The sequence below is a fragment of the Notamacropus eugenii genome, chromosome 1 (genome assembly GCF_028372415.1).
Source record: "Notamacropus eugenii isolate mMacEug1 chromosome 1, mMacEug1.pri_v2, whole genome shotgun sequence".
Lineage (NCBI taxonomy): Eukaryota > Metazoa > Chordata > Mammalia > Diprotodontia > Macropodidae > Notamacropus > Notamacropus eugenii.
The window spans coordinates 458,632,271-458,655,189 of record NC_092872.1 but is presented as its reverse complement, the minus strand read 5'-3'; the positions used below and the strand labels follow the sequence as shown (position 1 = coordinate 458,655,189).

General features: G+C 33.2%; 1 protein-coding gene and 1 long non-coding RNA gene across 4 annotated transcripts in view; one reads left to right on the top strand and one right to left on the bottom strand.

The window, feature by feature from the left end:
• URI1 (URI1 prefoldin like chaperone) overlaps nt 1-22,919 on the top strand; it is a 61,905-nt gene that overhangs the window by 6,201 nt on the left and 32,785 nt on the right. Inside the window, exon 2 of one of the 2 annotated variants that reach the window (XM_072632101.1) lies at nt 20,228-20,262. The exons of the other annotated variant lie outside the window; for it this stretch is intronic. Within the exon in view, the coding sequence (XP_072488202.1) occupies nt 20,228-20,262 (35 nt within the window). The remainder of the gene's footprint in view (nt 1-20,227; nt 20,263-22,919) is intronic. 2 annotated transcript variants of the gene reach the window in all.
• On the bottom strand, nt 2,283-5,180 carry LOC140519249 (uncharacterized). 2 transcript variants are annotated; one of them, XR_011972144.1, is made up of 3 exons: nt 4,801-5,180; nt 3,922-4,082; nt 2,283-3,103 (listed from the first exon to the last, which is right to left on the bottom strand). It is a non-coding gene; the product is annotated as an uncharacterized lncRNA (long non-coding RNA). The 2 variants fall into 2 exon arrangements; XR_011972145.1 differs by having other exon boundaries at nt 3,935-4,082.

Genomic DNA, 22,919 nt, shown 5'->3' with positions numbered 1-22,919 from the left:
ATTTGTATACCACTACTTGTCAGCCATTCCCCAATTGATGGGCATCTCCTCAATCCAATTCTTGGCTACCACAAAAAGATCTGCTATAAATATTTTTGTATGTTGGGTCCTTTTCCCATCCCCTTTTCTTTTTACCTGGCTTTACATGCATTATAATTCTGATTTTTCTTACTTTCAGTTTTCTTCCCCTCTCTTCTCCATTTTCCACATAACTACCAAAATTATTTTCCTGAGACACATTGCTTGACTCATTCCTCTGCTTAGAATTTTTAAGTGGCTCCCTGTTTTTCCTGCAATAAAAGGATAAAATGAATCTGGCATTTAAAGACTTCCATAATTTTGGTTTTAGTCTACATTTTTGAACTTGAATATTTGTTTTCACGTATTATACAATTAAGGCAAACTAGTCTATTAATTGTTCTCCAAATTTGCCATTCTACCTTCCTTTTTCATTTCCCGGGTGGCATTCCCACTTATTCCTTATCATTCCTTCAAGGTTTAGGTTACTTGTCACATCTAGGACTATGAAATCTTTTTCAGTTCCTCTCTTTGTTAGTTCTCTTTTCCTACTTAAATTATTTTGATAATTATTTATGTGCTTTTCTTTTCCCTATAGAATTTAAGGTCCTTGAAAACAATAAGAATTTTATTTTTTTCTTTGTTTCCCTAATGGAATACTCTGTACATTTTAATGGAAGAGGAATGGACTGACTTAAGAGGTACTGGGTTTTCCTCATTGGATATTTTCAAGCAGAAGTTGGATCACCACTTCTCAGGTATTGTTGTGGGAATTCCTTTCATTATGGATTGAACAAGATGACCACTGAGGTACCTTCCATTTTTGAAAATCATTAATTCTGTGAGCTGTTTTTTTGAATTAGAAGACTGATCAGTTTTCTGCTACTGAATATATTCGAAAGAATGTGCCATATGTGATGAAGATATTTCAAAAAAGGGTCTCCTAAAATGTTTGAAATAATAGCAGCATCATAGGAATAAAGAATAAGTGTTTAGTTTTCCAGTATACTTCTTTTGAAAGGGATGGGAATTTTTTGGATCTACAGATTCTGAGATGTTTAAAAATTACTTACACTTCGTAGTCATTTCATATCTCCAGAATGAGTGCTAATCTGAGTCTGTTGTTATTTGTCTTCTACTTGATTGTTTTTATTTTTTAGATTTTTTTAAAAAAGTCCTCTTAAGATTTGCACATTGCATAACATAAATTATTTCATTTGTGTCTTTAACAACTCTGCCAGAAGATTCATTTTAAATAACTAGAAAAGTATCATAGTTGAGCATATATATATATATATTCCAGGTGTAATGTACTTTTTATAGAGAAAAAAAATCAATCTTTTCAACTCTGTATAATCTTGGGCAAATCACTTAACCAGTTCTTTGTTTTCTTGCCTATAAATTTGATGGTATTTAAAAACACACATTTGTATAGAACTTTAAAGTTCATAAAAGTGCTTTCCTCACAGTAAAGATATAGATAGCACACATATTATTACTCCTACAGCTACTTTAAAAAAATAGAAAAGTATCCTGAGGTTTAGAGAAGTTAATTCCTTTGCTAATTTTCACTTTATGTCAGTATAGGAACTTAAGCTCAGCTCCTCTGACTCCGAAGTCCGAATGTTTTTTCCATTGTATTCCAAAGTTAATGTACTCTTAAGACTTGTGATTGAGCAGGTTTCTGGTTTGGGTGACAGGGCAATATGTTAACAGGAAAGGTTCTGTGCCATTAAGATCAAAAGTTGCTGTGATTTTATTTCCTTTTTGTTTAATAAGCAGGTTGAATTTAGCATTTTTTTTAACAGTAACAGTAAATGACACCTTTCATCAAAATTGCCAAACTTACTGAAAAAAGTTTTGCTTTTAAAAGAATACACTGAATGTTATTTTATATATATATGTGCATATATATATATATATATAAACACATAAATACATAAATAACACTGTTGCCATAATCTGTGTACTATATTTTTATACTTAAATTATTACTCATATGCTTGGGTCTCCTGAATTCAAACTAGTGAAACAGTGATACAAAGACATGTTTAAAATACAGTGAACTTCACACCTATTTGAAATACTGTATGTATATGAAGAATGTACATCTCATTGCCAAAAAACATTGTTGCTTTTGAAAAATAAAAGCTCCTTCTATTCCACATTGTATATGCCTATACCTAGTAAGGTAATCTTCAACCTTAAATATTTATTTTTCAAAAGTTCATTTATAAATCCTCTGCAGTGCAGAATGAATTTTGTATAGGCAGCATATGAATGGTGCTTAGTGTACTGTTGCCTAAATGATACCTTCCCAATTTGGGGGACGTTGCAGACAGCAAGTTCCTCTGCCAGTAGGGTGTGCGCTTTAAGTCTAGTGTAGTAGTTGAGACATGGGTTGGAAAGGTGAAGGATCAGAGGAAGAAAAGTTTTATCTGTAGTGGAAATATGTTCAAAACTAGAAAAGTGGTCAAGTTGTAGGAGTTTACTACCAAGGTAAGCAACAAGGGGGTCAGAAAATTGGTTGACAAAGTCTGCTGCAATCAACTGTTGTGGGGAAGTATATGCTTCTTTCTTCATGATCAGCTTCACCCTTCAGTTCAGCTTCTTCAGAATGTTTTAGTTTTATAACCTACCACAGCTACCCACATTTTTCATGGCAATGACTATTTCTGGGTTTGCAGACATTTTCTAATTCATCTGTAATAAATAGTTAGCTAACTAGTACTAGTAGGATTGAACTGAGATCTGGATCCTGAGGGTTGGTCATGTATTCTAGAATGGGGAAGGAGGAAGAAAGCTTCCTCCAAATTTCCTCGTACTGTGTCAACCTTTGGCTAAATTGCTTTTAGGACTATTTTGGCCCCTTTCTGTATTTTTGCTTTAATTTCTATTGCCATCTTCACTTACTGTACTGAAATACTTTTAAAAATGTTCTTTACTTCTAAGTTACAGAGTCATTCTGAGTCTCTTCATATCTCAACTTGTACTTTTGTCCTGTGACTTTTGAAACTCCTTCCACACCCCCTTGTCTCAAGTCATCAGGTGCCATCCTTGCTCCCATCTGGTCTCTTTCTTCTCCCTGAATTTTTGTGGAAAGAGTAGTTCTGGAATCAAAATCTGGGTTTGAATCCACCTTATATATTAACACGCAGTTAATACTTGCTAAGTGATTTAGTAGGTAAGTCACTTAAATGCTTTATGCCTTTTCTGTAAAATGGAGATAATACACCATAAACCTTATAGGGCTGTTGTGAAGAAAGTGCTTTAAACTATTGGTATATGCTCAAAGCTTTTGACACCCTAGTCTCCCACAGGTGGCATGAGTTTCCAAAAGGGAGGCATTTTCCAAAATGAATTTCTTCTTCCCTCCTGCTGCCCATAGCACATTTTTTTTTTGAAATGTCAGATATTATTAAGAATATTTAATACTTTTTAGCTGTTAAAATGTAATGGTTTTAAATAGGTTTTTAATGTTTTCTTTTTATCTCACCTAGATTTTCCTTCTACCTCATCTCTCCTACCTCCTCTTTCCTAGGGAGCCATTTCTTAAAACAAAGAATTTTCTTTTTAAAAAGAAAAAGAATTTTTTTAAAAAATCAGCAAAACTGATCTGATACATCAAAGAAATTTGCAGATCCAGATTAATACAAGAGAGTTGTAAAGACCTTTTCATATTTTCTTTGAGGCCAAACTTTTCTTTATAGTGTCTAAACTTTTCAAATGTTTTGTGTTGGTTGTTTCTCTATTTGCATTATTGTAGTTGTGTATATTGTCTTCTTTTTTGGAGAGGCATCCTTAACTTTATTTTCTTTTGATCTTAAATGAGGATTTTATAGGAAATTGAATCTCCATTTCATATCACTGATTTTTTCCTAAAGTATATAATAAATTACACACATTGCTTTCAAACCTGCTGTGTTGATCCATGCTTTCTCCTGAATTTCTTTCAAGTTGTCTTTTGTGCATTTAAAAATGTTTCAGTGACTCTTATTTTTGTCAGCAGTATTTTTAGTTCTCCTCTCCCTTTTCTTTACAACTACCTTCCCACAACTTAAAATCTGAGAGAAAAAAGAGACACATAGCAAATAAACACAGTTGAGCAAAATGAATCCACACAGTTAGTGATGCCTTAAGTATAGATATCTTTTTGCACCTTGAGACCAACATCTGTCTGCTAGGAGATGCATTACATCTTCCATCATAAGTTCTTTGGAAATAAGGATTGTGATTGCATTGATCAGAGTGCTTAATATTAAGTCTTTCAAAAAAATTTTTTTTATAATGTCCTCGTATAAATTATGCTTTTAGGTTTGCTCATTTCAATCTGCATCAGTTCATACTACCTAGGATTCTTTGCAGTTGTCATTTGTTATAGTAGAATAACATTCCATTTTCTTCATATACTACATTTTGTTCAGCAGTTCCCAAACTGATAATTATCCTCTTAAATTCTAGTTCTTTGCTTCGCCCCTTTTCTCCCTTTTAATCCTCCTTTGAGGATCTGGAAGTTCTTTTTGCTTGCTACTTACTATTCCCTTCCTAGTATTATTCTCTTTGTTAACACCTCATTTCCATCCACTCTTGTTTTTCTGTTGATTATGATGTTTTTCTACACCAAAATGTATGTGTTCAACCCTCCTTTGTTTTATATAAGTGAGGTTAAACTAATGCCTCCCAACACTCCCTTGTGTTTGTATACTCTTTTTCTCATGTACTCTAATTAGGAGAAATTACAAATTCCACCTCTTTTATCCTCCCTTCTACACTAATGTATACCTTTTACTTTTTCCTTTTAAAACTCTCAGAACAGAACCAGTCTATCCTCAGGCCCACTGTTTTCTGAAGGGACACTTATTTATTCTTTTCTTTTTAGAATGTTAGTACATCATCATTTGGCTGGCTCGGTGGCACAATGGATAGAATGCTGGACCTCGGGTCAGGAAGACTTGAATTCAAATGTGGCGTCAGACATATACTGGCTGTGTGGTCCTGGTTAAGCCACTTCACCCTGTCAGCTTCAGTTTCCTCATCTGTAAAATGAGCTGGAGAAGGAAATGGCAAACCACTCCAGTATTTGCCAAGAAAACCCCAAATGGGGTCACAAAGAGTTGAACATGACTGAAAAAAGACTGAACAGCAACAAACACATCATCATATAGTCCCTTCCAGTTGCTCAAGTAAATTTGCCTTTTTACTTTTTACTGAACTCATATGTATTTGTATTTCAGATTTATTGATCAACTCTGGTCTTTCATCAAAAGTGCTTTAAAGTTTTCTGTTCTATTAAAGATCTGTTTTTCCCTCTATAGGATCATACTTAACTTTGAAGAACAGACTTTTATTGATTGTAATCCTGCGTCTTTTGCCTTTTGGAATATTGAATTCCAAAATTTCCTCTTATTTATAGTAGAAACTTTCAGGTCTTGTGGGATCTGACTGGATCCTTGATATTTAAACTGATTCTTTCTGGAAACTTGTAGGACTTTTTGTTTGGCTTTGACATTCCTGGTACTTTTTCATTTAGGGTTTCTTGCAGGAGAGGATTGGTAGAATCCTATTTTCACTTTGCCTTCTAATTCTAAGAGATTTTTTTCTTGAAATATAGTGTCTAGGCCTTTTTTTTTTTTTTTTAAATTTGGAATTTCAAGAGAGTTTAGTGATCTTTAAATTACCTTTTCTTGCTCTATTTTCCAGGGCAGTTTTTGATATCATATATTTTCTGTTTTTTTTATTGTTTTGATCTTTTGCCTCTTGGAATCATTGAATTTCATTTAGTTTGTTCTAGTTTTCAGGGAGCTGGTTACTAGCGTAAGTATTATTCCTTTATGTTCTAAGCTATTTTCTTTCTAATTCTTTCATCCAGAGCTTTGGTTTGATTTTTTAAAAAATGCCTTGCTTCGTTTCTTTTAGATATTCAAGTAATTCTTGTGGAGAAGCCATTTTTCTTCTTTGTTTCTATGCTTGCAGTTGTTTTAATGTTATTCTTTGCTTCTCTTGGGGATCTCTAGAATAATAATAATTTTTATATTGATTGGTATCTTTTTTGATTTGCTTATCTCTGCAGCTTCAGTTCTTGAATTGGTCTTTATGCTAAAGCCAGGCTGCTTCTCTTGCTTGCTTTTGAGTAAAGTGGTCTGCCTTTTTTGGTCTTGCTCTAGGTCATCTGAGTTCTTATGCTGGTCTTCTCTTGGAGATAGAGCTCCTAGATCTTTGAGGTTCAGAGTACTGGGTTTTTAGGGTACTCTGTCAACATGCTATCTCAGAATATTAGGGACCTCAGATAACTTAGGCATCTGGGGTGTCCATGGTCTGAGTGTGGCCATGGTGTTGTGGTTGCTGTACCACCTGTCATGTAATCAAAATGGTCTATTTTGTCTTTTGTAATTGGCTTCTGTTCCTTGTAATTGCCTCTTTTACCTTCTCATAATTGTGGATGGTACAGATCTATTTCTTCTCCTAATTTATGATATTATCTTTAATGTTCAAGTCACTTTGACCATTTTTAATGTGTTGTATGATAGGATATAAAGTTGTTGATTTAAACCTAATTCTGCCGGACTTCTTTACTCTTTTCCCTAGCAATTCTTATTTTAAACAAGTTCTTTTGTAGAGAGTTTAGGTTTTGGGTTTCTTTAATACTATTAGTAGTTCAATTCTTTCTGATTTTTCTTTGCCTAATTTCTTCCATTGTTATCCTGTTCTATTTATTTAAGCCAGTACCAAGTAATTTTGATAATTACTACTTAAAATATAGTTTTCAGGTCTGTACATACTATCATTCCTCCTTCATTCCTGTATTTTCATTAATTATATAATTTATATATTTTCATAAATTATACATTTTGTTTCAAATTAATTTTGATTTTATCTAGCTATTTAAAGGATTACTTTGGTAGTTTGGTTGATATTGCACTAAATGCATAGATTAAATTTGTCATATTTTAATTTTTATTATATTGTTAGGTCCTATCCAAGAGCAGTGGGTAACCCTTCAATTTTGAGAATTTTTTTAAAAAAATTTCTTCAAGAAGCAATTTGCTATTTTATCTATATAGACATTAAATTTGCTTAGTAAATTTAATTCTGGGTATTTTTTGCATTTTGTAGTTATTTTGAATAGTAGGGAAATATTCTTGTTTTTTGTAAGTTTATTTTATTAATCTTCAACTTTACCAAAACTATTAGTTGTCTCAGTTGATTTCTTTTCCACTTCCCTAATTCTTCTAAGTAAACTGTTACATCATCAGAAAATAGGAAGTTTTATCTCCTTTTTGCCTAACTACGTATCTTTAATTTATTTTTATTCTCATTTCCTTTGCTGCCATTTCTAGAACTATGTTAAATAACAGTGGGAGGCAAAGGGTTATTCTTACTTTACTCTATTGGGAAAGCTTTTAATTTTTTCTTGAATAATATAATGTTAGCTTTTGGTTTTTAGATAAATTTAATTGTGTTAAAAGATCCCTCTGTGCTTATACTTTGTTTGATTTTTAGCTTTAATGAATATACTGTACTTTGGCTTTTCTGCATCTGTTAGTTTGGGTAATTTTCATTTTATTGTAGATAATCTTCTCAAGTTTTTCTGTTTTGTTGACTTATACCTATAGTAGGATATGATAATTATCTTTATGGTAATTTTTACGTTCAGTTTTTTGGTTAATTTTATTTCCATTTTTAATTAGGTTGTCTAAAGAGTATCAATTTTTTTCTTTTCAGGTAAGCATTTCTTTAGTTATTTTTGATTTCTATCTTGCATATTTTTCAAGATTTCCCTTTTTTTCCCTTATTTTGCAGTTATTGGCTTTTTTTAACTTTTAAAATTGCATATTCAGAATTTTTACCCAGTTTTATTATTTTTAAAAAATTTTATTTATCTTTTCAGGATTGCTTTAGCTTAATTCCAGAAATTTTGGCATATTGTTTCATCTTCATATTCATGTAGTTTGTTTCTGGGATTTGTTTTTTAACTCATTCATTGTTAAAGAGGAGGTCATTTCTCATCCCTTTCATTTTCTGAGATCCATTCCTGGCCTTCTGCTTCTCCTCTTCTCCAATAGCCCCTCTTTTTGTTGAGAGTCATCATCACTTCGCTGTTCACCCATGGACTTGATACGGGTACAACACCTGTTCCCTTCTCTGTCTCCCATTTCTTTACTTATATACACTCTAATTTGGTCCCAGAAAATTGATATATCTGAAGTGGAGTGGTGGGGTTTAGTATGTAGTGCTTCAGTTCTGTTCTCCCACCTTCCCATTTCCTATTTTTTTAAATTCTGATTGCATCATTTTTCCCCTTTTGTGCTTTTGAAAAATCTCTTAATAAAATTTGTAGTCAGGAGGTCAGTTTTTCTTGAAAGAAAAATAGTCTCTAAACATGTTGTAATTTGTTTTCATTAATTGCTTGAATAGATTGTATTTCCTTAATGTTGCTGAAATTTTCTCCTCTTTGCCAGGCTTGTACCACTTCTGTTTTTTTGTTTTTTATTTTTGGATATTACAGTCTATTCTCTCTTGCTTCTGTTAAAAAATATTTTAAAAAGTAAACTGTTTTAATATATCATAGAATCATATAATCTGAGAATTGATAGAGACTTGAGTGGTAATTTAGTTCAACCTGTACCTGAAAGGAACTCTGTAACAGGTTATCATCCAGTCTGTACCTGAAGTTGTCACCTAGGCTCTGCTTAAAAATACTCTGTTGAGGTTGACTCCATCATTTGCTGAAAGCAGCTCATTCCACTTTTGGACAACTTTAATTTTTAGGAAATTTTTCTAGATAGAAAGCCTAAATGAACTCTTGTCTTTCATTTCTTTAGAGAGCAGCACTTCTTAAACTGTGGGTTACAACCCCAGAGGTTGCAAAAAATGTGACAACAGTAAAAGGTTGCTGAACGTACAACGACCAAGAAATAATTAAAAATCAAATGCATAATGAATCTGAGGTGTTTTTGGCAACACTTGCATTGTGCAACTTCACTGCAGCCTTAGTTCTGAACACAAAGCTTGTGCACTTTGCACTGTGCATGCTCTCGAGTCATGCAGCGGCAATGAATGCTGCCAAAACGAGAAGGGGTCTCAAGTGGAAAAAGTTTAAGAATTCCTGCTTTATAGAAGCTCTACATTGTGGATTTAATCTGCTAGTTTAGTTTATTTCTGTTTTGAAAAAGTTATTGATTCATTCCTAGCTTCTCTTAATAGTTTCATTTCTGTTGAAGCATTTTGGAATTTTTTGTTTTACGCTCTTTTCGAATCTCAAAGAATTCTATTTTTTTTCAGGACTTGGTTCACTTTCCTGTGTCTTATAATATTAAGAAAATTTCCTAATCCCTTTGAAGATGTAATATTCATTCTTCCAGTCTTTGGGATCTTTTGTTGATTTATTTGCTTGTTCTCTGGGTTTTTGTTAAATTTTCCTCTTGTAGTCTTTGATGTTTCAGCCTTTTTTTATGTTTTCTTTTCATTCTTTTCTTTGGATATATTTCCTCCCTCCCCCATTTGCTGGTGTGTATAGCCTCAAGGTCTGGCCTTCAAGACTTTACCAGCGTTCTCTGTGGTGTGGGATTTAGAATTCAGCTGCTTGGTCCTTGATCCTAAGGGTAGGTGAGGTTAGTGAACATAACTAAATCCCATCTTCTACAGGAAAATTTTCCTAACTCTTCTTAATTCTAATGACTTCTCTCTTTTAATTATTCCCTTTTTATTTTACTTATAGCTTTTTTGTACATATTTGCTTGTTATCTCTCTTGTTATATTGTGAACTCTTTGAGGACAGGGACTATTTTTTGCATCTTTTTGTCTCCTTAGAGTGCCTGGCATATAGCAGGTGCTTCAAAAGTGTTTATTGACTGACTGTTGACTATTTTGCCATCCTGTGTTGCCTATTTATATCAGAGTGCTTTGAAAGCTATGATGTCTTTTTGTCTTACCACCTAGTTCTCATAGTCCTCATTTTATAAAGGAGGACTAGATAGGCCACATGAGTCATCTAGCTTCAGCATGTTAGTAGCACCACCAGTTTTCCTAGTATGAACCTGTTATGTAATCATTTTATTCCTTTGGTAATGAAGAATTAGTTGTTCTGGGCATTATCCCCTACCACCATTAGAATGTTAGGCTTAATATTGATAGCATATGGATGGCAGTGTCAAAAAAAGCTAAATCTAGCATTAGCTCTGCTAAACCTGCCTTGTCCTCATCCCAAACTCAAATGTTAGGAAATGATTCAAGTGCTGGACTGGAATAGAAGATGTCTCATCTGAGGGATCTTGAGTTGCCTAATCTCTAATTTTTTTTGTCCTATATACTTGTATAAAGAAAACCCTCGTAAGTTCATTTATGGATTAATGGGCATGGTGGGAACAAAACATCAGAGAGTATGAGTAGAAGGAACATGTTTAATCCCTTTTCCTTTTTACAGTCTTTTTAGAATATTAGTGTGAATTTCTTTTTCAAACGTTTTATTACCTCTTTTCATTTTCTGCCGCTTGGTATCTTTCCACTAAAGCCAGCTATTCCTTCCTGCCCTGCTATTCAGTGTAGAAACAGTTTGTTGGGTAGATGCTTTTATTTTGAACAGAAGATTGATCAAGTGGATCATTAATTCTCACACACAGTCTCAACAAATTCTTTTGCAAAATTTTTAAATTTCAATCATCTGAGATAAAAACATTGATTGTGATAACTTGCAACTTAGTTTTGAATCTCCTATAGTTGATCTTACTAGACAGGATACTTTTCATTGTTCATCATAAGGAGTAAGGTAATGATAACAGTTCAAATGTTTTTCCAAAACCTGTTGACAGTGCAACTATTATTAATCTTATTTCCCTATTTTATAGATGAGGAAACTGAGGCTTTGAGTTTGTAATTTAACCAAAGTGACAGAACTGATACTGGAGCTTAGGTCTTCTCATCCTGTATTTTCCCTTTTATTCTGTTTTGCTTCCAAGATAATATAATTTATTAATAGAAAATAATAATAATTATTACTAAAAATTTAATATAATTTGTTAATAGAAAAGCCAAGTAGTCTGTATAGTTATTATTGACTAGTTCAGATGCCTAAGGTGTTCCAGAATTTATAAAGTTTAGAATTTTAGAGTGGAAAAGATATTTGAAGAAATCTAGTCCAATTTACCCTTTCAACAAATGAAGAAACTGGGAGTTTGTAAATTGTCCAAAATCCCAATACTGTGATTGTTTTTATTATTATTAGCTGACCTAGGTTATTTCTCCTCCATTTGTCTTGTCACACATAGTTCTGTTGAAAAGAAAAATAGAAGTTGATCAGTTTTCTTTTACGTTTAATTTTGAGGAAGGAATTTAGGAATCTTTTAATGTAATTTTTTGAGTGAGTTCAAGTTAGATTAGCAGCCACATCTGTGACTTATTTTCTCTGAGGAAGGAAAAATTATTTCTAAGGGGAAGTCTGGGAAGACTTCATGGAATGGGTAGTTTTGGAGTTGGCCCTTTAACAGAAGAACTTCAGCAGATAGAAATAGAGGATGATATCAGTTCTGAGAGTGGGGAATAGTATTGCAAAGGTGCAGAATGAGAGAGCGCAGGAAAAGAAACAGGTGGAGAGTGAAAAAAACACTACATAAATCCACCATAGTGAAATGGAAGGCATGGAATTACACAGGCATTAACAGCTTGGAGGTCTGGTACATGTCTCACATAAAATATTTAAAGAGGAATGGTAAAAGATAAATTTGATGGGTAGATTGGAACCAATCAGTAAATATTTTTAAAGAGCTTACTGTGGCAGTGTACTAAGCAAAAGGTATTAACTGCTCTCAAGGAACTTAGAGTATAATGGAGGAGAAAACATGCAAACAACTGTGTACAAACAGGCATGATATATCCAAGATAAATTGAAAGTAACCAATAGAAGGGACTAGAATTAAGAGAGATTGGGAAAGTCCTGCTGTAAAAGGTGAAATTTTAATTGGAGCAGGAAGAGAGCCAGGAGAATGGGTAGGAGGAAGATAATTCCAGACTTGGTGGTCAACTAGTAAAAAATACTTGGAGTTGGGAGGTAGAGTGTCTTATTTGAAGAACAGTAAGGAGTCTGTGTTTGGCAAAGATATCGAAGTGGTTTGCCATTTCCTTCTCCAGTTTATTTTGCAGATGAGGAAACTGAGGCAGGATAGGGTAAAGTGGCTTGCCTAGGGTCACATTGATAATGTCTGAGGCCATATTTGAACTCACAAAGGTGAGTCTTCCTGACTTTAGGTCCCCAGGCTCTATCCCTGCCCCTGATTGGGGGTTAAAAAAAAAAAAGGGTGTGGCTTTGTGAGGCAGAGAACACCAAAGAATGAAAATAGATTGTGATCAGATAAGAGAATTTCAGAGTTCATGAAAATAGTGTGTTTGTAGGTGACCATCCTTGTGTGTGGCTGAGTTGGAGTGGAGGAGTAGGTCATGTCTGATGAGTAAGTTGAGGAGGTTAGGGTGTTTTGGGGAAGGTCACTATGTATATTGAAGTCCCTTTGAGGAGGGGAGACTGTGAGCCAGGCACATTGAGGAAAAAAGAGCTGTGTCCTGGAGGCCAGTAGACAACAGCTACCAGAATTTTGATTGAGTGGTAGATGAGGATGGAGTGAGTATCCCTGCCTACCAGATGGGACCAGGTTCAATTCCCGGACACGGAGCCAGGGCAGCTAGGAGGATAGTGAATAGAGTCCTAGGTCTGAAGTCAGGAAGACTCAACTCTTTGTGAATTCAAATCTAGCCTCAGATATTAGCTGTCTGACCCTGGACAAGTCACTTAACCTTGTCTGTCTCAGTTTCCTCATTTGTAAAGCGAGCTGGGGAAGGAAATGGCAAACCATTCCAGAATCTTTGCTAGGAGAACCTAAATGGGGTCACAGAGTCAGAAATGGTTGAACAACAAGGATTGAGTGAACATCAAAGAAATACTACTGAGTAGTGGTAGAAGGGGAGAACCTGGAAGTAGTGAGGGTGTGTGTGGAGTAGTGTTCCAACTCCTTTACCTCAGCTAGTCAATTGAGGGAAAATTGAGTGAACAGGTGCTAGAAAGAGAAGCCAGGTAAGCTGTCATTAGGAGGGATCTTCGATTCAGTGAGAGTCAGAAAATGGAATTAGTGGGAAAAGAAAAGATTTAAGATGAAAGGTTTTCTGCATTCCAGAGAGCACAGTAGAAAAGATGATAAGGATGATTAGCTGCAGAGTAGGACATTGAGTGGAGTTGGATTAGACAGCTGAAGCTTCATAATCATTGGTAAGCAGACAAGTTATGGGTAGGGAATGAGTTCTGGTAGATTTTATTGTCCACTGGGGTCTGTCCTCGGGGTGGAGTCATTTCAGGGCCTTAGGCAGGTCAGACCTGGGGACTAGTAATGGAAACCAAAAGAATCCTGTCACTCCTTACCCTTTCTCAGAGGTATGAGTGCTAGAGTGATGGAAAAGCATTTTGCTTCTTCTAGGGTCTGTTGGATTGTAGAGTATCTTGAATGTTAGGGTCAGGAATTTAAACTTCATTACATACTATAGAAAAAATGCTTCACTTAGATTCAGAGGACTTGAGTTTCAGTCCTAGTTTTGCCACTTACTGTGTGACAACAACAAGTTGATACCATCACTGGGCCTCAAGATTTTTTCTCATCTTTGAAACGAGGGGTTTGAATAGATGATTTGAGGTGTCCTTTTGAGCTCTACCTAAATAATCTTATGACTTGAAAGTTCTTTGTGAATTGGTCTGTTTTTCCCCCATTTGGGATCATGAGTCATTGATTTAGAGCTGTGGAAAAGACCTTAGAAATCATGCAGTCTAACCTCATTTTAAGGACTATGTGCTCTAAGAAATTTGTATTTCTTTTAAGGAAAAAAATGCACTCTAAATATATTGTCCATATATAAAAATGAAACAAATGACCCACTGTCAATAAGCCATTTATTTTAAGATTTTCTGATATTATTGATAAATTTGTACATCTGCACTCTGTTGCATTGATAAGCGCATGAGCTATGATTTAAACATTTGCACCCTGCCTGAAGTTGTGTTTTATGATTGCTATTAAATAACATTCAGAGAATTTTGAGCCTTACAGAATCTTATTTCATTGGGTAATTCAAAAAGGATAGGAATAGGGATAGTGACTGGACCTGTGATTATTTAGTATAGGGAATTCCTAGATGAAGAAATGTCCTCTATCAGTGTCTATAAGAAAACTTCAGTTTCCTCCTCTATTAAATGAGTGATTGAACTAGATAAACAATCTAGTTCACTTTAGCCTGTGAGCTTAATGAACTGTTCAAATGGATAACAATGACAAAGGATATTTAATATTTTAAAGTTTGCAAAGTACTGAAAAGTTTACATGCATTTCCTTTGATTCTCACTACCACCTCTGGGATATTTGTACTATAAGTATGTTTGTTTATTTCTTACAGATGAGTAAACGAAATGTCAGATTTAAGTGACTGATCCTCCATGGTCATGCATCTAGTTAGTTATGTGTGAGAGGTGTACTTGAACTCAGGTCTGTTTTCATGCTAGTTCCAGTGCTCTGTCTACTGTGCCAGATTGCCTTTCAAGAAACTCATAGACTCATAATGGCTTTAATAGACGGAACTAATTCACTGTATTATTTCAGTAAGTTGCTTAACATCCCTAAAGTCTAATCAGTAGTGAACATCATCATTAACTGGTCACTATTAGCTGCAGAGGTATGGTTAATTTTAACTACCAGAAGCTCAAATAGAAATGTGTAACCTTTGTCACTAAATTAGCACACACAAAAATCTATAATTATTAGCATTTTAAGAATGTTAGTAGTATTTGATTAAGCTAAATTAAAGACCTCCCGGTCTATCTTGCCTTTTCTCACCTTGATTTAGTAATACCCTGATTTTTCTAAGTTTTGAATTTTAACCCCATATTAGTAACTACGACCTGATAGGTAACAAAGCTATGAATAACAAAACTGTGAGAAACCTGAACTACTTATTTACTATTGTAGGTATGTTGCACAGTTTTGCTCATCTATTAAGTGAACTTGCTCTTGACATATAGTAATTTAGGCTATGCATTTAACATTATGGAGTGTTACTGTTTGGTGTACTTGTCACGCATTGCCTCTAATACTTGACAATACTTTAAGAATTTATAGTGCTCTTAGATCTGCTGTCAATCTAGCGATTTCTGAAGATAATGTTACCTTTCCTAGGTTGGGTTACTACTCTTAATCATGTTAGTAGTTAAAAGTGTCAAATTTTATTCCGTGTTTTTAAGAGTAATATGACTTAGATCTTTATAGTTAGTTTGATTTGTGGATAATTGAATTATTTATCCAAAGGATTAGAAACCTTTCCTATTTACATCTATTTATCTTTATTCTTAGAGGAATATAGCAAGATGTATATACATCCACAGAAACCCCCAAGTATGTACAGTAAGAGATAAAGAAATTAATATGAATTAACACAGAAAGATGGGTGGTAATAGAGAAGGAGCAATACTTATTGAAGTGCTTGGAACTGTGTAGGGGAAGATACTGAAAGGAGGAAAGATGCACACAGATGGATTCTGTGTAGAAAACACAGGGAGTACTCTATAAAAAAAGAGGAGAGATGAAGAGGAGAGATGAAGTGAGAAATTTATTTGTGTAAAAGGGAACTAGGAATACCTGAATGCTCAGAGAATCTGCTGTTCACAAAAGAGATGGAAAACTCATGGAATAAAGGACATATATTGGATTTGGAGGAAAATGGGTGTTACACAGAGGGTTTCCACATCACCAGAATGTTCTCAGGATTCAAGCAAATGTCTCCTTGGCAACATACTTAGGAAGTAATTTACTTTAAATTGATAATTTTTTAAAACCTGTGTCATGGTTTAAAAAAAGTGTCTATAAACTTATTGTAATGAACATTCTGTCTGTACTTTTAACCCTGTTGTCAAAGCACTATTCTTTGCAGAAATATCAATTAAAATATTTTTCATTTATGCCAAAGCATAGCTAAAGTTTTGGTAATAAAATGTCTCAGTTAATTGGTGAGATATCCTTTTAAGTAGCAATTTTAAGAACAAAGATTACAAGGTCAATACTAAGAATACATGTTACAAAGAGTCAAATCATTTAATTACAGAAAACTTTGATCAAAATAGTAGAAAAAGTGGCATTTTATTAGCTCAGGCCCTTAAGAAATAATTGAAAATTTAAAAAAATGGCTTTGGAGGAGATGCACATCATTTAAAGACATGTATCATTTTGAACTTTTCTAAGTAGAGTGGCCCTGATTTTTTTTTTTTTTTTGCTTGATGTGTTACTTGATGTGGTATTATATTTATAATGGAAAACTCATAGGTCGATGCCCCCTTGTGGTCCTTGAAGATATACACATGTGTATGTGCTTATTTTTATTTATATATGTGTGTATGTATATATATGTATGTATATGTGTATATATATTACTAAAACTGGTTGCTTTCTGTATGTTTGAATTGAACTGTCTTGTAAGGTATAATGGAGACATTTTTACTTTGACCTTATAAAGAAAGTATCTTTTATGAATTTAGCTACGAGGTTGTTTCTTAGTAAAATGATATTCTTTAGTGATAATTATGTATTTTAGTATGTTTATAGTTGTCTCAACTTTAAGTTACAGAACAGATGCTGATCTGCATTGATAAGAAGGTATTTGTTATACCAATGAAATCATAGGTGTCATTTCCCCCTAGCAGGGGTAGAGGACACCTTACCCTGGATTCTCACACTGTATACCAGTGAAGTACAAGCTCTGGCAGGAGCTACCAAATTGGAAAGCTTGGGTTGGCCTTCTGAGGATCAACCAGGCGAAATTTGGAAAGGTTCATCATCAGAAGAATTGTGACTACCAATTTATTTTTGTGTGTGTGTGGTGGGGGTGATGGGTGGGAGTGGGAGAGGATGGCACAGTGATCACAAAAACTGAATTTTGGAGCCAGAGGACCTTGATTTAAATCTTAACTCAGCCACTTAGTGTCCATATGACCTTGTAAGGTCAATTTTCCTCTCTAGACCTTAGGTTCCTTATCTGTAAAAGGAGTGGTGATGATTCCTGAGGCCTATTTCATTCCTAAATCTTATCATCCAAAAGATAGGGATGGATTGATATCTGCTTTAGGGGGAAGACCCAAGCCACTGAAGTTGTATAAAAGATTCTTAAATCTTTTAGTGTTTTCCTTACATTGACCCTTCATGGCAGCTCAATTATTGTTTTTCCAATTGTATAGCTGAGGGAACACATTTAGAAGAGGGACGGTAATTTTCCTAAAGGCAGTTAGCTATATAGTTTATAAATGGTGAAGTTGTTGATACAAAATCCTTTATCTTGTGACTTCATGTTGTAGTGGTTCTACACTATGAAATCCTTGGTTCAGTGTGTAACCACATAGAAGATAATTCGTTCAGTAAGTTTTTTATGGTGGAACAATTTTCTTAGGCAACAGTTACTAGTTATTTCTTAGTGTAAAATGATTAAAAAGCTTCACACCAAGGAAAATAGAGTAGATTTGCATGTTTGGCAGTGTTTAACTTTTAAAAATCAAATTGTTCCTAGTGATACTTCATGTAATAATCATTTATGTATAAATATAAAACATATATATTGACTGCAAGGTAATAAAGTAGATTTCTGTTTGACACAAAGTCGGTCTCTCTACTTTATTGCCAAATGATATAGCTATTTGTGCAAACAAATTGAAAATTGCAATAATTGCTTTTCTACAATTAAGTCACTTGTGTTTATTTTTATATGTAAATGAATAAACCTGTGTTCCCCTTAAGAAGAAATGAGTTGAGGTTTCATGAAATTATTTAAATTTCATCAAGAAATCAAGTGGTTGTTACTGTTCAAATCAGATATACTCAGATGTCATGTATTTTCTTCCTTTAAAATTTTTTTCCTAGGCAGCAGCATTATAGAAGATAAATAAAAAAAAATCCTGACCCCAAACAAAATAACCTTTCCTTTGCGTCTAAAATATGTTGCCAAATACATGAAAAAGATTATTCAAAACAATTTATCAGAAAACTTTTTCCTTTATCTTTTTCATTCCCCTTTGGGAAATTTGCTTGGTCAATGTTAGTGTTACCTTCCTCATTTTTCAGAATTTGGCCTTCTCTAGGCTACTTTTAGTTAATGCTTTATCATCTGTAAATACTTTCTCATTAGTAGATACTTTGGTCCTAAGTGTATGTAAGGGAATATTTTGGTGGTAAATTGTTCTTCTGAGAAACACTAAATAAGTTGTTCTTTGTACTACCCTTCAGAATCTATTCATTTATTATTTCAGGAAGGAAAAATGAAATGAAAATTGATTGGTATCCTTCTGGGGGAAGAAAATGGGGACAGCATATAGGATAATAGAAATAGCATATGCTATCCTAACCAATGACTTGTTTTTTAAACATTAAAAGCATATGTACCCAATTTACATATTTACTAATTAAAAAGTCTTCCTGGAGACATTAAGTATACTGTCTTCAATAACCTTTAACATTGTTGCTAATGGATATAGTCTAGAAAATTTCATAGAAGGTCCTTTAAATAATGTAAGTGATTATGAATATGTAACTAGTTAATATGCAGCTACGAAAAGATTATCATGTAGAGGTTAATGAACATGCTGCTCTTATGGTTTGCAGGGCTTTTCTTTTTGTGCTTTTAGGCTCACTTCATGCATGGAAAGACATGCATTGAGAATGGAAAGCATCCTGTCTTGTTTTTGGTCTCATCTTTTAATGGGCTAATTAAATAGGAACTTTTAAGAAGGATTTCATATAAAGATTTCTTTTTTTTTCAATTTGCACTTAATTCTGTTTGTTTTATAATTACCACCAAATCTGAAACAGTGAAATGGATTGATGTGGTTTTAGCCTAGCTCTTCCAGATGTAAAGCCTGTATTCATATTATGTATTACCACTGTTATTAAGTGTTGCTGCATGATTGATACTTACTGGGAAAGCTTCATTTTAAAACTGATTTTTTATTCTGAATTAGTACTATGGTTAGGTCTATGATTATAGCATTTTTAAAATATAGTGCCTTAGTATTTAAAAGATAGTAAAAAAGAGGATATTTGTGTTAAGAATTGTCAAAATGCAGGAATTCAGTAGGAAGCTTAAAAAATTCTTGTAGTTTGGGATAAAATATATTAAACACATATTGGTAGACACCAGGTGGTGTATCTCAAATCAGATGGCATTTTAGCATTATTTTAGTTTATTAGTTAAATGAAGATCATACTGTTTAAGTTCTTGGAATTGTTAGGTTAGATAGTTAAAAATATAGGAAAAAGGGGTCTTAAGTTTTCAGTACTGTTATTCATATGTTTTCCTGGTGCTTTTGGGTTAGTGTTAGCTGAGTCATGTTTGGGCATACCTTTTAGAAAATTTTGAGATTGCTTTACTGTCCTCAAGCATGTTTTGTTTTGTTTTGTTTTGTTTTTCTTAAGAGATGATTCTAATTCAACCAGACTAGGAAAACAAATAGCTTTTGTGCTTTTTTTTTTTTTTTTAATAGCCAGGGAGTTATAGAAATAGTTTTTTAAAAGGCTACTTCTTTAGAAACATATTCTAAGATTTGTGTTTAGTCTCTTTAAGGGATCTAGCTTTAAGAATTCATGGGAAAAAATGGGCTGTTCAAAGTATGTTTATCCTAAATATATATTCTTGAAAATGTGATAGAATAACATTGATGAATTCATTTTTAATGCTTCAGAATAAAAATTACAGGTCAAAATACTTGGAGATGTACTGATAAATAAAACAGTTTCACTACTGTCTTAAAATTTATTTCTTACTGAGAAAGTGTAGATATTCCATTGATATCTTGTTATTTATAACATTTTTGTATTCTACAAAATATGTAACATTGAAAATGGGTGTACAGATTGTGCAAAATCCTAGTTATCTTATATCATATGTCACCTAATAGTTATGGAACAGGTAGTGTACCCCAATATGAAATAGAAAGCTGTAATTTGTCCTGCAGTTATCAGCCTTCATTCGAGTGTTGTGATAGAGTACACTGCTTAACGACTAACATTCACTTCCCAGTGCATTGACAAATAAAAATGTCCATAGAGATGCTGCGAAGTCTGTGAAGCTGCTGCTGTAGTTTTCTGATACAGTGACATTGCAGCTGTGTTCTGAGCCTTGTTTTTTCATGAACAGTTATCTGTTTTAATGACAGGTGGTCACTGGCTGCCAAGAAAAGATCCAGCATTGGTAAGTGAAAACTGTTTGATTATATATGTGAAATACTGACAAAGTAACTTACTTGTGTTTTAGCAAAGTAAAAAATAATTATTACTGTTAGTTGAATTTTATTATTATAGTTACTGAATGATAGTTATGTTGCTATTTTATTGTAGTTTATCCTTTTCATATGTTTATTTGTTTACAGTATCTGTGTTTAGATGTTTTGAAGTCCAGTGAAATATTTTTCCTTACAGTTGCCTTCTTTTTAAGAGTAAAAATATGTAGAATCCTGAACCAATTTTTTGAAACTGACTAGTCTTAGAAATGGTCTGTTTTGAGAGAAATTCTTATGAGGTGGAGAAGAATATTAGAATTCTCTTTTGGCTTTTGAATAAGCAAATGTGGTAGGATACATCTTTTTGAAAGTTTAGGAAGTTTTACATATTTCTATTGTCTCAGCATTCTCTCAGGACAAGAGGTTTAGTGGAGAGGGATTACTGGAGAGGTGAGGTTATGAGTTACTTGCTATTTTTATGTGCCAATCTGTGGTTAATAGAATACATGCTTGCTAAATAACACTTACGTATGACATTTGAGGAAAATGTACTATTTAATGGAGAATGAAATCTTTTGAGTTACCATGAGGTATAGCAATTGGTCTTATAGATAACAAATTACAATATAACCTTGCTGTGTTTACCAAGATTTTACTGAGAGAACAACGGGAGCTGTCCTGATTATTGTCTGCAGGGTTATTGCAGAATCATAGGAACTGCCCCCTTTAGTGGTGAGATTAAACCTTTGGTTATACACCATCAAGCACATAATATTTTAAATTTATTTTAAGAGGCTTTTTCTTCATGCTTGAGAGATCTCCAAGGAAATAATTTATAGTTAGTGTATATCAAATTTTTTTTGGTTTAAATGCACATAGTCTGCAAGCAGTGGATAAGGGCAAAATATCAGTGTAATCTGTATACATCATCATATTAAATTTTGACTGTTTGCAGAAAATAATCTAAAACTAATAAGTTATACATATATATTCAAAAGCTGCATTAATTTTCAATAAGAACAGCATTATCATTGTACCTACTGGTGCTACAGTTAACTCTGTCAACGTTTCTGTAATGCACCTTTATTTTGAAACCCCTTATATGGCTCTTCCATATAAATTTAGACTAGATTAATACTTGAAATACAAGTTCCTGGCTTAGAAATGAACCTTTTTTTTTTTTAATCCCTCATGTTTGTTAGAAATCTATTTTTAGAGTAATAGAACTTCTTTCAAGGTTAGCTAGTTTAGCATTAGCTTCGCTGTATAGGTGAATCTTTATTAGCATAAAAATGAGTCTTCTCTTTTTTAGTAAGGAAAAGTATCAGATTTGGTGTGGTTAAAGCAAATCTGCAACAGTGGTATATGTTAAGAGTCATATGGAGATGAGCTAATACCAAGGGTAAGAGTTCTAACTGGCATAAGTGGTTCAAAGAAATGGAGAAAGGTAATTATTATGAGGAACTTGTTGATAAGACCAATCAAAATATGACATTCAAATTTCTAATACAAGAAATAAATTTGAATAATGAAATACATAAAGTTTCTACAAAGGTGTTATCAAAGCAAAATAAGAGATGAAAAATGATAAAAATGAAGATAATAGCTGATAATAGCTAATAGTACAATAATGCATTATGGTTTACAGAGCATTTTATATACATTTTTATTTAAGATTAAATTGAGTGTATTTAGATCTTCCAAGAGAAATTGGACAAGATATTTTTTAGGAAAACTGAATTTCATAATTATGAAACACTCTTTATTTAGTATAATCTATAAACATGACTTCCAAGCTTTCAGTGGAAAATTCTAAAATTTCTGAGAACCGAGAAAGTTTATTTGTTAAAAACAAAAGTGAAGAAATTGTTAACTTTTTCTTTGCTTTGATATCAGTGTTGTTGTTCATGTAGGATTCATCCTATTGAGGAGAAACTGTTAATCAGACTCATTATGTAGAAGTTCTTAAGTATTTGAGAGATTCAGTTTGATACAAAAGGAGAGATCTTTGGTCCAGTGATTAGCTTTTTTTTTCATGATAGTACTGTAGCACACATATTTTTTGTGAAATCCTCTTTCAGTCAAAAATAGTTTGATTATCTACCTTATTCACCAGACTTGGTTTAGGCAACATTAGACTACGTCCATTTACTAAATCTTCTTTTAAGGAATAGATATTTGTCACTATTTAAATCATTACTTTTACCCACCAATGACATTTTCAAATATTATATGGCACTTGGTAGGGAAAATAAAGGTTTGATAGGCAGTTCTTAAATATACAACTTATAATTACTTTTTGAACCATACTCAATGAAGTTTTCTTCCTTGCCATGCTCCTAAACTGCCTGCCTTTAACATCCAACTAGTCTGTGTTCAGAGAATGCAAACTAAGTCTAGGTTATAAGCAAAATCAAATTAGGAAGACTGAGATCTACTGAGAAAATCTTATTTACAAGCCGATGTCACTACTTCTGTCATGGATAATTGAGGGAACTTTAGCATGGTATAGATTTATTTTATAATAAAATTATATTCATTTTCTTACATAAGAAACATAGTTTTGTTACTTATATTTTACAGGTATACAAGATAGTAAATGTTGAATATTCCAAATTTTCTAGAGGTG